Genomic DNA, 16017 nt, shown 5'->3' with positions numbered 1-16017 from the left:
AGATTGTATGTCCTGCCTCTGAGGCAAAAGTACTGCCCCTGGTGTCTCGGGCAGTCGTTGTGATGGCAGTAATATTTCTAACGGATGATCCCACCTGATGTTGTTACTGGGGACGTCAAGTCCCAGACAGGAGTCTGTCTTGATGGATCATATTTTGATTCATTTTGTTTATTTTGAAGTGGTCTTATGCTGAAATATAGGCGGTCTGTGCCGCAGCTTCTGCTTTAACAATAAAACACAAGTTTTTGAAAAAATGAAATGAACATAAAATAAATAAACCACTTGTAATACAAATTCAAATATTTTTAAACATACAGTAGAAGTAGAATCCTATTAGTAAACACACCTTCATTAATGGAAAAGAAGCTAACTGCTTTTATATTGAACCCAAAACACCGCCTGGTACAATACAGAAAACACCACTTATATAGCATTCACACCCAAAGTCCTCTATCAAACATCTCGGATGCTTAAGTCACTTATGACTTAGCGTTTTCGACTGAAATTGCAGATGGCTTTTTTGTGGAGTCGTCATACACCTGTGCTTCATTGTACTCAGCTTTAAGTATATCTTAAGGTTTTATCAGAACACATCTGGTTTGGGGCTAACTCAAAATCCTCACATTAAGGTAACGTAGTTTCCTATATATCCTACACTTCTCAGGAGCACTTTTTGCTCTATACAGCTATCTTATTCCTACGACTTCACAGGAATGCTCCACTTACAGTAAAAATTGAAACTGAAAAGTCTCCGAATCTAAGCAATGGGTGTGATCCATCAGCTTAAAAAAAGGTCCAGAAATCTCTTTCAATCCTCAAGGCACCATTATTTACTTTGACGGGTCACACAACAATCTAAAATAAATGAAAAAATTAATTAGTGATGCACACAATCCCATTCACTCTAAAGCCAGTCTTCAAACACTGTTTTAAAAGAAATCACTATGCTACAGTTAAGTGTCAACTTCAGGTGCATAGAAACCCACCAGGTACGAACTCAAACCAGAAATCCAAACTTACTATAAATAGTATTAAAATTAGATATGAAGCCCACATTTTACATCACAATAGTGATTATCACAATTTCCTGTCATTAGGAAATATCTATAGGTGTGGAGCTAGAAATGCACAGCAGGTCCAATAACATCCAAGGAGCAGGAAACCCCATGGAGGGGGAGGGGGTTGAGGCTAGTGATAGGTGGATAGGGGTTACTGTTATTGGTCAGTGAGAAGGGTGGAATGGATAGTTGAATGGGAAGATGGACAGGTTAGATCAGGAGGGGGGGGCTAGACATGGGATAAGGCTGGTGGTGAAGGGATTTTGAAATTGGTGAAGTCAGTATTGAGGCCGTTGGGCTGTAAGGACTCCATGCGAAATATCAGGTGTTCCTCCAGTTTACATTTAGCCTCAGTCTGACAGTGGAGGATGCAAAGAATGGACATGTTGCTGAGGGAGTGGGAGGGGGAATTAAAATGGATGGCAACTGGAAGGCTGGGTTGATTGATACATGCAGAACGCAGACACTCCATGAACCCATCCCCAAGTCAGCATTTGGGCTCCCCAGTATATAAAAGACCACATTGGGAGCAACGGATGCAATAGATCAGGATAGGAAAAGTTTGCTGGTTTAAGTTTCTTTTTTTAAGCAGACTGATATTAAAATCTGTTCCAAACATAATTGCAATGTCTCTGTTAAACCACAGAAGGTTGTTTACAGCAACGGTTGTTATTGTCTAACAAAACCCATATGTATTTTGAAATAGTGCTGTGCTGTGCATAGTTCCTGAGTCACAGAGGTTGTTGATACAGCTATTCTGGCAATTCTCATTCCTTCCATTGTGGAATGTGATGGTATCATGTGTTACTCATGTACTCAATTGTCTAATGTTTAAGATCAACCTTTCCACACATTCATGTAAGGTCATTTGCATGGATGGTGATATTGCAAGATTGAGTTTGAAGGCAGGTACACTGGCCTCCTTAGGGCACGAGCTTTGGCATCTGTCTGAATTATTTCCAGTACATGCAGTAATAAGACAAGGGAGTACTCAATGAAAGGCAAGATACAAGTACACTCATTGGAGCAGAGCAATCTTGAGGTGCTTGGCCACGGACTGGGTTAATAGGGTGGTTAAGAAGGCAAACAGGACACATGCAATTATCAATTGTATCAGTTGCAGCATAGACTATAGAACAGGGAGGTTATGTTAGAGCTGTACAGGACTTTGGTAGGCTGTAGCTGGCGTAGTGTGTGCAGTTCTAGTCACTACATGATAGGAAGGAAGTAATTGCTCTGGAGGAGGGGTGCAGAGGAGACACAACAGGATGTTACTTGGGTTGGAGCACTTTCGCCATGAAGAGAGGTTGGATAGACATGGTCTTTTCCCAGGTTGGGGGAGTCCAGAACTAGAGAGTATAGGTGAGAGAGGAAAGATTTAAAAGTGACATAAGGGGCAACTTTTTCATGCAGTGGCTGGTGCGTGTATGGAACGAGCTGCCAGAGGAAGTGGTGGGCGCTGGTACAATTTCAACATTTAAAAGGCATCTGGCTAGGTATATGAATAGGAAGGGCTTAGAGGGATATGGGGCAAATGTCAGCAAATAGAACTAGATTAATTTAGGATATCTGGTCAGCATGGACAAGTTGGAACGAAGGGTCTGTTTCCATGCTGTACATCTCTGTAACTCTATGCTTGTCATCTTTATCTTCTCTGGAGCAGAGAAGGTTGGGGGTGGGTGGGGTGACCTCATAGATGTGTACAAAATTGAGGGGCATGAATAGGGTGAATACAAAGCAGTTGTTCCTCTAAGCTGAATTGTTAATATCGAGGCAGCAGAATTGTGAGGTTAAAGACAGGAGATTTAGTGGGGACTTGAGGAGGAAAAAAAGCCTATACCTAGTGGATGATAGAGTCCAGAATACACTGAAGGACTGTGATATATTTCAAAGTCAGAATGATGTGTGGCTTTGAGTGGAACTTGTTGGAGATGCAATTGCTGCCTGTGCTCCTCTGGTGATTGAAAGATGCTGTCTAAAGAGCCTACATGAGTTGTTACAGTGCACTATAGAAGGTACATACTTCTGCTGCTGTCAGTGTGTGTGGTGGTGGAGCAAATGAATTAGATGGGGTGACTCTTTGTCCTGGATGATGTCGAACTTCTTGAGTGTTGATTCTATCACACTCCTGACATGCACCTCAAAGTGGTAGACTGGCACTTAGGAGACAAGATGCGAGTTACTTAGTACAGAATTTTTGATCAACTGTTGTAGCATGGCATTTGTGTGGCTGGTCCAGTTCAGGTTCAGTCAATGATAACCTCCAGGATGTTAGCAGTGGGTTATTTACCAATAGTAATGCCAAGCAGCAATAGTTAAATTCTCCCATGTTAGAGAAGTGGTCATTGCCTGGCACAAGTGTGATGCAAATGTGATTTGTCACTTATCAGTCTAGATGTTATCCAGGTCCTGCTGCATGTGGTAAAGGACTGTTTCAGCATGTGGGGAATTGCAAATACTGCTGACATTGTGCAACTATCATTCAAACATAGAAGCAAGAAGAAGGCCATTTACCCCTTGAACCTGCTCCACTATTCAATATGACTGTGGCTGATCCTACACTCACCCTTCCATATCCCTTGAGCCACAAGAACAATATCTACCTCCTCCTTGAAAACACATAACGTTTTGGCCTCAGCCACTTCCTATGTTAGTGAGTTCCACAGACTCACCACTTTCTGGGTGATGAAATTTATCCTGATCTCAGTCCTAAAGCATGTACCCCTTATCCTTAAACTATGACTCCTGGTTCTTGGCTCCTCCACCATTGGAGCTGAAAATGTGTTGCTGGAAAAGCGCAGCAGGTCAGGCAGCATCCAAGGAACAGGAGAATCGACGTTTTGGGCATAAGCCCTTCTTCAGGAATAAGGAAAGTGTGTCCATCAGGATAAGATAAAAGGTGGGGAGGAGGGACTTGGGGGAGGGGCGTTGGAAATGCGATAGGTGGAAGGAGGTCAAGGTGAGGGTGATAGGTCGGAGTGGGGTGGGGGCGGAGAGGTCAGGAAGAAGATTGCAGGTTAGGAAGGCGGTGCTGTGTTCGAGGGAATTGACTGAGACAAAGTGGGGGGAGGAGAAATGAGGAAACTGGAGAAATCTGAGTTCAAATTTCTCAGATTTCTCCAGTTTCCTCATTTCCCCTCCCCCCACCTTGTCTCAGTCAATTCCCTCGAACACAGCACCGCCTTCCTAACCTGCAATATTCTTCCTGACCTCTCCGCCCCCACCCCACTCCGGCCTATCACCCTCACCTTGACCTCCTTCCACCTATCGCATTTCCAACGCCCCTCCCCCAAGTCCCTCCTCCCCACCTTTTATCTTATCCTGATGGACACACTTTCCTTATTCCTGAAGAAGGGCTTATGCCCAAAACGTCGATTCTCCTGTTCCTTGGATGCTGCCTGACCTGCTGCGCTTTTCCAGCAACACATTTTCAGCTCTGATCTCCAGCATCTGCAGTCCTCACTTTCTCCTCCTCCACCATTGGAAGCATCCTTCCTACAACCAAAGTCCTGTTAAATTTTCTAGGTTTCTATGGGACCCTTCCTCATTCTCCCAGACTCCAGTGAATAAAATTCTAACAGACTCGATCTCTCTTTGTTCCTTTCCTGCCATCCCAAGAAACAATTTGGTAAACCCTCACTGCCCTCCCTATATAGCAAAGATATTCTTCCTCAGAGAAGGAGATCAAAACAGCATACTCTATTCCAGGTGTAGCCTCAACAATGACCTGTATAAATGCAGCAAGATATCCTTGTACCTGTACTTGAGTCCTGTTGCCATGAAGACCAATATATGGTTTGCCACCTTGACTATCTGCTGCACCTACTCCCTCACTTTCAGCAATTGGTACACAAGGACATACATGTCCTTTCAAGTTACAGCCATTTAAGTAATAGTCCAAGATGTAGATGGACAACTAATTATGTATTGAACAATCCTGGGTTGGAGAGTTCTTGTAACTGATCTTCCTTTAGAAAGTGTGCGTATTTGGCTGCATGTAAGGATGGGATTAGAATTTTGAGTATGATGCCCCCTCAAATAGTCAGTTTATATTCACTATCTGAACTCCACATGAATAATGATTATGTAGGAAAATTAGTGTCTATAGGAAAACAACACATACGGACCAGATACTGAACTATAGAAACAATCATCCCAACACACACAAACGGAGCTACAATAGAACATCATTTCAATGAGCCACCACACACAGCAACACAGAGCAGAGGAAAATCACACATACAACGTATTCAAAAAGAATAGGTACCCAATGAACATAGTCCACCGATTTCTCAGCAACAAACCAAACGAGCAGACAAAACCCGCCCAGAAACCCTAGCCACTCTCCCCTACATGAAAGACGTCTCAGAAATGACTGCCAGACTATTTAGACCTTTTGGCATCATGCTAGCCCACAAACCCACCAACACACTAAAACAGCAGCTAATGAACTTTAAAGACCCTATACAGACAAGCAAACTGAACGTCATTTATAAAATACCTTACAAGAACTGTAACAAACACTGCATTGGACAAACTGGCAGAAAATCAGCCACCAGGATACTAGCCACAACAGTCATGACTCTCTCTGACTAGTATCCTTACATACAGATGAGGAAGGACACCACTTCGACTGGGACAACACATCCATCCTAGAACAAGCCAAACAGAGATGTACATGAGAATTCCTAGAAGCATAGCATTCCAACCTGAACTTTATCAGCAAACACATTGACTTAGATCCCATTTACCACCCTCTGAGAAAAAGAACAGGAGATGACATCACCACCCCCAAGGAATCCTAAACACATAAATAGAAAGCGGGCCAATGCACAAGCGTTTCACAGGAAGCTCACTGATGATGTTACTTAGTAGGGTGACGAAAAATCTGAAAGCCAACTTTCCAACTCAGCGAGCAAGCTTACATCCAGAACCTCAACTTGAGCTACAAATCTTCTCAAAACACTTAAGAAAACTGCTAGATGTATCAATAAAAGGTTTAGAGTTTCAAATGTAAGAAAATTTACACAAAATATGAGTTGCAAGTTTTGATTTGAACTTGCAATCACCCTTTGGATTCCTCTGGACATCATATTAAACTACAGGACTTTCAATTGTTGGGAAGCCTCTCTTAAAGCTGGTACTGGCCTTGGAGACAGTTTACAAAATCTTTTGTATATTCGAGTGACCTTGATACAATTAAATGTCTTTTCCACTGTTGAGTCTGTTATCTCAGGAGTGATGAACTGCCTTGTAGACCTGTCATTTGGGCATGTAGGTGTATGCCTTCCCATGATAAACAACACTCCCTTTCCTATTCCTGTGTTTTCCATTGTATGATATTGTAGTTTTGTGTTAGCCATGTTTGCATTACCTTCGCCCGTTCTAATGTGGTGAGGACACTCATTTGTTTTGCTTGCTAAAGGGCTTATCAGTGATTGGCTGGCTGGCTTATGGTGCAGAATGATGCCATAATGCAGCTTCAGTTCTGCACCAGTTGAGGTCAGCATGAAGGCCCTATCTTCTCCAAGTCATCCCTTACTTGAAGTGTGGTGACCTCAGGTTAAACTACTAGTCATCTCTGTCTAATGAGAAAGCTGCCTTTGGTCCTCTGGGACTATGGCAACTTCACATATGTGGTTTAACTTAAACTAACCAGGAGTCTTTCTGTTGCTGATCAGAAAGTGCCACGTACCAGGTAATCCACAGTTGAACACGTTGAATGGTAAATAAAGGGCTTAGCATGTTATATAACCAGTCTTTCTGGACAATAGACAATAGGTGCAGGAGTAGGCCATTCTGCCCTTGGACCCTGCACCACCATTCAATATGATCATGGCTGATCATCCTTAATCAGTATCCTGTTCCTGCCTTATCTCCATAACCCTTGATTCCACTATCTTTGAGAGCTCTCTCCAACTCTTTCTTAAATGAATCCAGAGACTGGACCTCCACTGCCCTCTGGGGCAGAGCATTCCACACAGCCACCACTCTCTGGGTGAAGAAGTTTCTCCTCATCTCTGTCCTAAATGGTCCACCCCGTATTTTTAAGCTGGGTCCTCTGGTTCGGCACTCGCCCATCAGCGGAAACATGTTTCCTGCCTCCAGACTGTCCAATCCTTTAATCTTATATGTCTCAATCAGATCCCCTCTCACTCTTCTAAACTCAAGCCCAGTCGCTCCAGTCTTTCAGCGTAAGGTAGTCCTGCCATTCCAGGAATTGACCTCGTGAACCTACGCTGCACTCCCTCAATAGCCAGAATGTCTTTCCTCAAATTTGGAGACCAGACCTGCACAGAGAACCTCTTTGCTTCTATACTCAATCCCTCTTGTTATGAAGGCCAGCATGCTATTAGCCTTCTTCACTACCTGTTGTACCTGCATGCTTACCTTCATTGACTGGTGTACAAGAACACCCAGATCTCTTTGTACTGCCCCTTTACCTAAATTGATTCATTTAGGTAGTAATCTGCCTTCCTGTTCTTCCCACCAAAGTGGATAACCATACATTTATCCACACTAAACTGCATCTGCCATGCATCTGACCACTCACCTAACCTGTCCAGGTCACCCTGTAATCTCCTAACATCCTCCTCACATTTCACCCTGCCACCCAGCTTAGTGTCATCAGCAAATTTGCTAATGTTACTACTAATACCATCTTCTATATCATTAATATATATTGTAAAAAGCTGCGGTCCCAGCCCTGATCCCTGCGGTATCCCACTGGTCACTGCCTGCCATTCCGAAATGGAACCGTTTTGTCACTACTCTTTGTTTCCTGTCAGCCAACCAACTTTCAATCCAAGTTAGTACTTTGCCCCAATACCATGCGCCCTAATTTTGCTCACTAACCTCCTATGTGGGATTTTATCAAAAGCTTTCTGAAAGTCCAGGTACATTACATCTATTGGATCTCCCTCGTCCATCTTCAGAATTACATCCTCAAAGCATTCCAGAAGATTAGTCAAGCATGATTTCCCCTTCATAAATCCATGCTGACTCTGATCTATCCTGTTACTACTATCCAGATGTGTCGTAATTTCATTCTTTATAATAGACTCCAGCATCTTTCCCACCACTGAAGTCAGACTAACTGGTCTATATTTTCTGCTTTCTCTCTCCCACCTTTTTTTAAAAAGTGGTACAACATTAGCCACTCTCCAATCCGCAGGAACTGATAACCAATCTATTGAACTCTGTAAAATAATCACCAATGCATCCACGATTTCCCGAGCCACCTCCTTCAGTACCCTGGGATGTAGACCATCAGGCCCCGGGGACTTATCAACCTTCAGACCTAACAGTCTCTCCAACACCAATTCCTGGCAAATATAAATTCCCTTCAGTTCAGGTCCTTCAGCCACTGTTACCTCAAGGAGATTGCTTGTGTCTTCCCCAATGAACACACATCTGAAGTACCAATTCAATTCTTCTGCCATTTCTTTGTTCCCCATAATATATTCCCCTGTTTCTGTCTTCAAGGGCCCAATTTTAGTCTGAACCTTTCACATACCTAAAAAAGCTTTTACTATCCTCCTTTATATTTTTGGCCAGTTTACCTTCGTACCTCATTTTTTCTCTGCGTATTTCCTTCTTAGTAATCCTCTGTTGTTCTTTAAAAGCTTTCCAGTCCTCTGTTTTCCCACTTATCTTTGCTATGTTATACTTTTTCTCTTTTAACTTTATATGTTTCTTAACTTCCCTCGTCAGCCACGGCCACCCATGCCTCCTCCTGGGATCTATCTTCCTTTTTGGACTGAACTGATCCTGCATCTTGTGCATTATACACAGAAATATCTGCCATTGTTCCTCCATTGTCATCCCTGCTAAGGTATTGCACCATTGAACTTTGGCTAGCTCCTCCCTCATAGCTCCATAGTTCCCTTTATTCAACAGAAATATTGTCACTTCCGATTGTACCCTCTCCCTCTCAAATTGCAGATTGAAGCTTATTGTATTATGGTCACTACTTCCTAATGGCTCCTTCACTTCGAGGTCCCTGACCAATTCTGGTTCGTTGCACAATACCAGATCCAGAATTGCCTTCTCCCTGGTAGGCAGCTGTTCTAAGAATCCATCTCGGAGGCACTCCACAAAGTCTCTTTCTTGAGGTCCAATACCATCCTGATTCTCCCAGTCTACCTGCATGTTGAAATCCCCCATAATAACTGTAGTAACATCTTTGCGACAGGCCAATTTCAGCTCCTGATTCAACTTGCATCCGACATCCAGACAATTGGAGCAACCTGAAAAAAAATTATTGCAACTAAAAAGGCTAGTGATGACTGCATAGATTCAGATCAAAAGCACAAGTCATCCCAACAGTGACAGACAGGAAAAAAAATTCTAATCTGTGCTACTTGTTCCATATGGTAATGACTTTCCTGATATATACACTCTTCATCCAGTCCACGTGTGTGACCACCTGGAAGAGAAAACCAGACCGAAAATCCAAACTTAATTTTGGATGAAACATTTGAAAAATTTAACTATGGTTCCACAATGTGATTAAACCTAGTCCAGGAAGTTGCTTTGGTCTCGGTAATTGCTGAAACACCGAGTTTTTGTTTGGAGGTGATCTTCCCCCTAGCCAGAACCAGGTCCTGTCTCACTTTCAGGAAGTTACTGATTCAGATTCCACTATGCCAGTTGGCAATTTGTTCCAATGATCAACTATTCTCTTGCAGGAATAACAATTCCCTGATAACCTAACCAGGATTTGGCTTCCAGATATAACATTATAATCTGTGCTCATTCAAAACCTATTGAAATGGAACAAACTGTCGACTGAAACATGATTTAATTGCTTCACGTAAATCTTCAGTCAGATTTCCACCTGTGTCTCAAAAGTATAGAAACCTGGCTGTGTTAGTCCATCTTAATAACTGAGATACTCACGCTGGGAACTTGTGAAGTAGGCCTAGACTGTGCCCTTTCCAAAGCCTCACTATCACCCACAGTATGAGGATACTTAATACCAAAACGACTGAGTTCAATATTCCTATTGATTCCAAAGCAGGGTATTGTACAAGCAAAGTCCATGTAATCTCAGTCATACGTTTTTGTCTAAGTTCATATTCTGCATTGTCCATTAGTTCATATCCATTTATCTTGGAATAAGCTGCATATATGTAATAATTGTTTTCTTTTCTCAAGGTTGTGAAATTGAAAGGGCAGGTGCTGTCAGTGATGTACCGTTTCCGAACAAAAAGCAGAGATTGGTTGTGGATAAGGACAAGCAGTTTTACTTTTCAGAATCCCTATTCCGATGAAATTGAATATATTATCTGCACCAACACCAATGTAAAGTAAGTGTCTGTAGTTAAGTGGTATGTTTTGTTTTGATGTAGCCAAGTTAGAATCGTATAAAGTGAACTAAAATATAGAATATCCTTTATTGTTATGTGTTCTCCACTGTAGAAGTACAGTGATAGCTTTTACAATGTCCGCACTATCTCAGCTACAAGGACCGAGGTACAACTTTTGGATGCAAAAGAGAAATAAAAAGTAGTTGTCAATTTAGTGTTTTTAAAAAAAAGGTTAGAAATAAGAGGAGCAGCTCAGCGCAGGGTGCCCACACATTACCTGACCACCTGCAACAGACCCCAGACTCCAGTCCATCAGCCATTCCTGCTCCACTCCAAGCCTCCGGTCCACTCCATACTGGCACTCAGCTGATCCCAGGTAAGTTCCAGGACTGCCTCACCTGTGCCAGACACCACTGAGGACTCGCTGCCTGCGCACTGCTCCAGAACTTTCAGTCCTCGTGTTAAGCTGGGACTTGCTGACCATGTGCTGCTCTGGGACTTGCTGCCCAGTCTGCTTTGGGGCTGCTTCCCAGCACACTGCTTCAGGACTCACTGTTCCTGGGCTCACCGCCCCCACACCGTTCCTGGGCTCACTGCCTCAACACCATTCCTGGGCTCACTGTCCCCCTCACTGTTCCTGGGCTCACTGTCCCCCACACCGTTCCTGGGCTCACTGCCCCAGCACTGTTCCTGGGCTCACTGTCCCCCACACCGTTCCTGGGCTCACTGCCCCAGCACTGTTCCTGGGCTCGCTGTCCCCCACACCGTTCCTGGGCTCACTGCCCCAGCACTGTTCCTGGGCTCGCTGTCCCCCACACCGTTCCTGGGCTCGCTGTCCCCCACACCGTTCCTGGGCTCACTGCCCCACACCGTTCCTGGGCTCGCTGTCCCCCTCACCGTTCCTGGGCTCGCTGTCCCCCTCACCGTTCCTGGGCTCGCTGTCCCCCTCACCGTTCCTGGGCTCGCTGTCCCCCTCACCGTTCCTGGGCTCGCTGTCCCCCTCACCGTTCCTGGGCTCGCTGTCCCCCTCACCGTTCCTGGGCTCGCTGTCCCCCTCACCGTTCCTGGGCTCGCTGTCCCCCTCACCGTTCCTGGGCTCGCTGCCCCCCTCACCGTTCCTGGGCTCGCTGCCCCCCTCACCGTTCCTGGGCTCGCTGCCCCCCTCACCGTTCCTGGGCTCGCTGCCCCAGCACCGTTCCTGGGCTCGCTGTCCCCCTCACCGTTCCTGGGCTCGCTGTCCCCCTCACCGTTCCTGGGCTCGCTGTCCCCCTCACCGTTCCTGGGCTCGCTGTCCCCCTCACCGTTCCTGGGCTCGCTGTCCCCCTCACCGTTCCTGGGCTCGCTGTCCCCCTCACCGTTCCTGGGCTCGCTGTCCCCCTCACTGTTCCTGGGCTCGCTGCCCCCCTCACTGTTCCTGGGCTCACTGCCCCCCTCACCGTTCCTGGGCTCACTGTCCCCAACATCGTTCCTGGGCTCGCTGCCCCCTTACTGCATTGGGTCCTGCTGACTGCGCTACTCTCAGGCTGCTGCTCTTCATGCTGCTCCAGGACTCGCTGTCCACTCTTGCCACTGCTCCAGGAGTTGCTTTCCGTGCTGTCCTGGGACTCACTGCCTGCACTGTACTGGGATTCCCTTTCTCCTGCTGCTGCAGCAGGACTCGCTGCCCGCACTGTTCTGGGACTCGCTGTCTACTCCTGCTGCTGCACCAGGATCCACCCCCAGGGCTATAGGGAAAGAAAAAGAAAAGATGCTGAGTCCACTACTTCTCATCATTCATATAAATGATTTGGATGTGAGCATATGAGGTATAGTTAGTAAGTTTGCAGATGACACCAAAATTGGAGGTGTAGTGGACAGCGAAGAAGGTTACCTCAGATTACAACAGGATCTTGATCAGATGGGCCAATGAGCTGAGGAGTGGCAGATGGAGTTTAATTCAGATAAATGCGAGGTGCTGCATTTTGGGAAAGCAAATCTTAGCAGGACTTATACACTCAATGGTAAGGTCCTAGGGAGTGTTGCTGAACAAAGAGACCTTGGAGTGCAGGTTCATAGCTCCTTGAAAGTGGAGTCGCAGGTAGATAGGATAGTGAAGAAGGCATTTGGTATACTTTCCTTTATTGGTCTGAGTATTGAGTACAGGAGTTGGGAGGTCATGTTGCAGCTGCACAGGACACTGGTTAGGCCACTGTTGGAATATTGCATGCAATTCTGGCCTCCTTTCTACTGGAAAGATGTTGTGAAACTTGAAAGGGTTCAGAAGCGATTTATAAGGATGTTGCCAGGGTTTGAAGGATTTGAGCTATAGGGAGAGGTTGAATAGGCTAGAGCTGTTTTCCCTGGAGCATAGGAGGCTGAGAGGTGACCTTATAGAGGTTTATAAAATCATGAGGGGCATGGATAGGGTAAATAAACAAAGTATTTTCCCTGGGAGGGTGGAGTCCAGAACTAGAGGGTGAGAGGGGAAAGATATAAAAGAGACCTACAGGGCAACCTTTTCACGCAGTGGGTGGTACAGGTATGGAATGAGGTGCCAGAGGAAGTGGTGGAGGCTAATATAAATGCAACATTTAAAAGGCATCTGGATGGGTATATGAATCGGAAGGATTTGGAGGGATATGGGCCGGGTGCTGGCAAGTGGGACTAGATTGGGTTGGGATATGAACAAGTTGTTTCCATGCTGTATGTCTTTGACTCTATAAAAGGGGAAAAGAAAAGAAAACCAACAGGTGAAGCAGAGGAGCTCTGGTAGGAGCATCTTACTCTGCCGCCATTTTGCTTCTCTGTGTGTAATATATTTAAACTCTTTTAATCATACACATGGTAGTCAATTTTCTTTTTAGTGATTTACATGAGAATAGTCTTATTCATAATGCGATAAAAATAGAAAATATTACAAATGTTCAATTTGTCTTCCAGATCTAAGATGAGAGGAACAAAGCTAACATTGACAATCTTTTATCAGATCTGAGAATGTTTGGTTGTTGGAGTAGTTTATGTACAAGACAGGAAAAGGCGGAATGGGCCAAGGAATAAAAAGGAGGATCTATGATTGGGTAACAGACAGGAGAGATTAGAGGGTAAAAGGACAGTAGGTCATGGCAACATCAAGTAAAGAAACAAATGTTTTGCTGGTGGTTGTGATCATCACCATGTGGGACTGGGGGTCCAGACCATCACCATACAGCAGTGTGGGTTATGGCAATCATCACCTGGCACTGAGTAGAGTGACCATCATAGGTGGTCAGACAAGTAGATCGATTTTTTTTTTATCCATAATTTATTTTGCAGAAAAATGAGGATTGTTTGTCGAAATTCAAATGGCTTTTCTATGTAGCAAAGAATGGACTGTCGGAGCATCCTCTCACTTTGAACACTCTAAGCAGTGTCTTTGAACTTGATTTATATAGTTTAGAAAATTTTCTGACTACAGATGCTGAATATTATAAGCTAAATTCTGGAGACAATAAGATTTCCTGTTTCCAGCTGGAATGTACTGTATTTTACATTTGTTTATAACAAACCTGTTCCCATCTGCATTTTTGAAGCTTAAAATGCATACTTACTACATTTTCTCATAGGTTAATAAGAAGTGAATGACTTTGGATGTTTAACAGTACCCATTGACTAACCAATAGGACTAGTTTTTCATCCTTTACTGCTTTTCAAGTGCTGCTTCATTGACTTTTCCCTTCCAGATCCACCCCACCCCCAAAACACAAAAGGGCAGAAATGCTGGAATGGCCTTGCCACTGAGGTGCCCCTTACTTCGTATAATTATTTTTGAGAAGTCCACTTTTGTCTTAAATATTATACAAATGCAGTACAAGTATAGTATTTCAATGTTGTTAATACATAAACCACAACATAGATCAGTTTCTTTCCATACAGTACATTGCCTAATAATACTTATTATTACACATCTATTTTTTGTAAAAATTACTATTTTTTAAAATATTTATAATGAACATTCTCTGATGCCTGCAAAAAAGGGGTTTTATACAATTTCCAGTGAGTACTCTGACAAGAGGCTTTAGGCTGTGGCCTTTCCTCACTGAGGCTTTTCAGTAGTTGCTGCATACTTTAGCATATTCCTTAGCACATAGCCCTGGACTTTGGAGTGTGTCAGTCTTCCACACTCTGTCCTTGACAGCTCTTTACACTGCAAGACCAGCACATTGCAGGCAACCCAGAGAGCTGCTTTCACCAAGCTGATGGTCCTTCAGCTGCAGTTGAGGCTTATGTCATTTGTATCTATGGGAACAGTCCACAGTATACAGAGCCCTACATTACAGTTCATGATAAGCTTCAATAAAAACCACTTTCTTCCTGTTATTGAAAATTTGAATAAAGTCATGGCTCAATATTTATGTTTGCACCAAGTTATGGCCTGTTTCCATAGGATTTGGGTTTCACTGAATGGAAGCCCACTCTACCACTGTATCATCGTCCCTGCTCTCCAATCAACACTTGTTCTTCATCTGCAGTCCCATTTGTGCAGTTCATTCTTATGTATGTTTTTCTTTTCACTCTGAGACTGGAGCTCTGCTTTTATTTCTGTTTTTATTCTGCATCTGTATGTATTACTATTTCATTAGTTTACACTGAGGAAATTCAGCATGTTCATTAATGTCCCATCGACATTTATTAATGCACACTAGAAAGCATTGTATCTGGATGCATCATGGCTTGGTACAGCAACTGTCCATAACGAAAGTTATGAACACAGCTCAGACCATCAAGTAAGCCAACCTCCAATCCCTTGTCCCCATCTAGACTTCTAACTGCCTCAGAAAGGCAGCCATTATCATCAATGAACCTTTCCAGCCTGGTTCTAATCTCTGCTAACCTCTTCCATCAGGCAGAAGATACAAAATGTACTGACAGGTTCAAGAACAGCTTCTCCCCCGCTATTATTAGACTTCTGAGTGAACCTCTCAAATTTTAAGTCTAATGTTGATCTTCCTTTTTGTGTATCTTCTTTGCAGCCGTAACTTTGTACTTCTCGCTCTGTTCAATCACAATCACCCTATGATCTTTGTATGTTATGATCTGTCTGTACTGCACGCAAAGCAAAACATTAAACTTTTCACTATGCTTAGGTACATGTGACAAGAAATTAAATTAATGAAACTGTAATTGGTCTGCCTGTTCTACAATTAACAATTCTTTCACTTTGTTTCCCACAAATGATTACCAATTTACATTCTTAATTTCAACGTCTTTTCAATTTACAGAAGATACTATGTGGCTCATGAGCTGAGATTTTCTTTATTTTTAAAATTTTTGTCCTACAGAGTACATGACCTGGAAATTAACATTTATCCGACTCATCCTATGTTCTGTACCAGAATTTAAACAGGATAGTTTCACCGGCATCTGGAAAACTGCCCAGGTATTTCTTGTCCACAAAAAGCAGGACAAATTGAACCTTGCCACCCAGCACCCCATGAGTCTGCTCTCAATCAGCAGCAAAGTAGTAGCAGGGCTTGTTGACAGTGCCTTACTTTCCATACAATCAGCCACTCAATGCGAGTTTATTGCAGCGTTGGTCCAAACATGGACAAAAGAGCTGAACTTAAACAGGAGGTAAGAGTGACTGCTCTAATATCAAACAAAAATTTGACTGAATGTAACACTAAGGGGCA

The 16017-nt window shown here is 43.8% G+C and overlaps 1 protein-coding gene across 8 annotated transcripts in view; it reads left to right on the top strand.

Moving 5' to 3' along the window:
• arnt2 (aryl-hydrocarbon receptor nuclear translocator 2) overlaps window positions 1-16017 on the top strand; it is a 454524-nt gene that overhangs the window by 277609 nt on the left and 160898 nt on the right. For all 8 annotated transcript variants that reach the window (XM_072564841.1, XM_072564840.1, XM_072564847.1 and 5 more), the window contains one exon: window positions 10218-10369. In XM_072564841.1, the coding sequence (XP_072420942.1) occupies window positions 10218-10369 (152 nt within the window). The remainder of the gene's footprint in view (window positions 1-10217; window positions 10370-16017) is intronic.

Source organism: Chiloscyllium punctatum, chromosome 48 (assembly GCF_047496795.1).
Source record: "Chiloscyllium punctatum isolate Juve2018m chromosome 48, sChiPun1.3, whole genome shotgun sequence".
Taxonomy (NCBI): domain Eukaryota; kingdom Metazoa; phylum Chordata; class Chondrichthyes; order Orectolobiformes; family Hemiscylliidae; genus Chiloscyllium; species Chiloscyllium punctatum.
The sequence above is the reverse complement of the archived record's forward strand: the minus strand, read 5'-3'. Positions and strand labels throughout refer to the sequence as shown.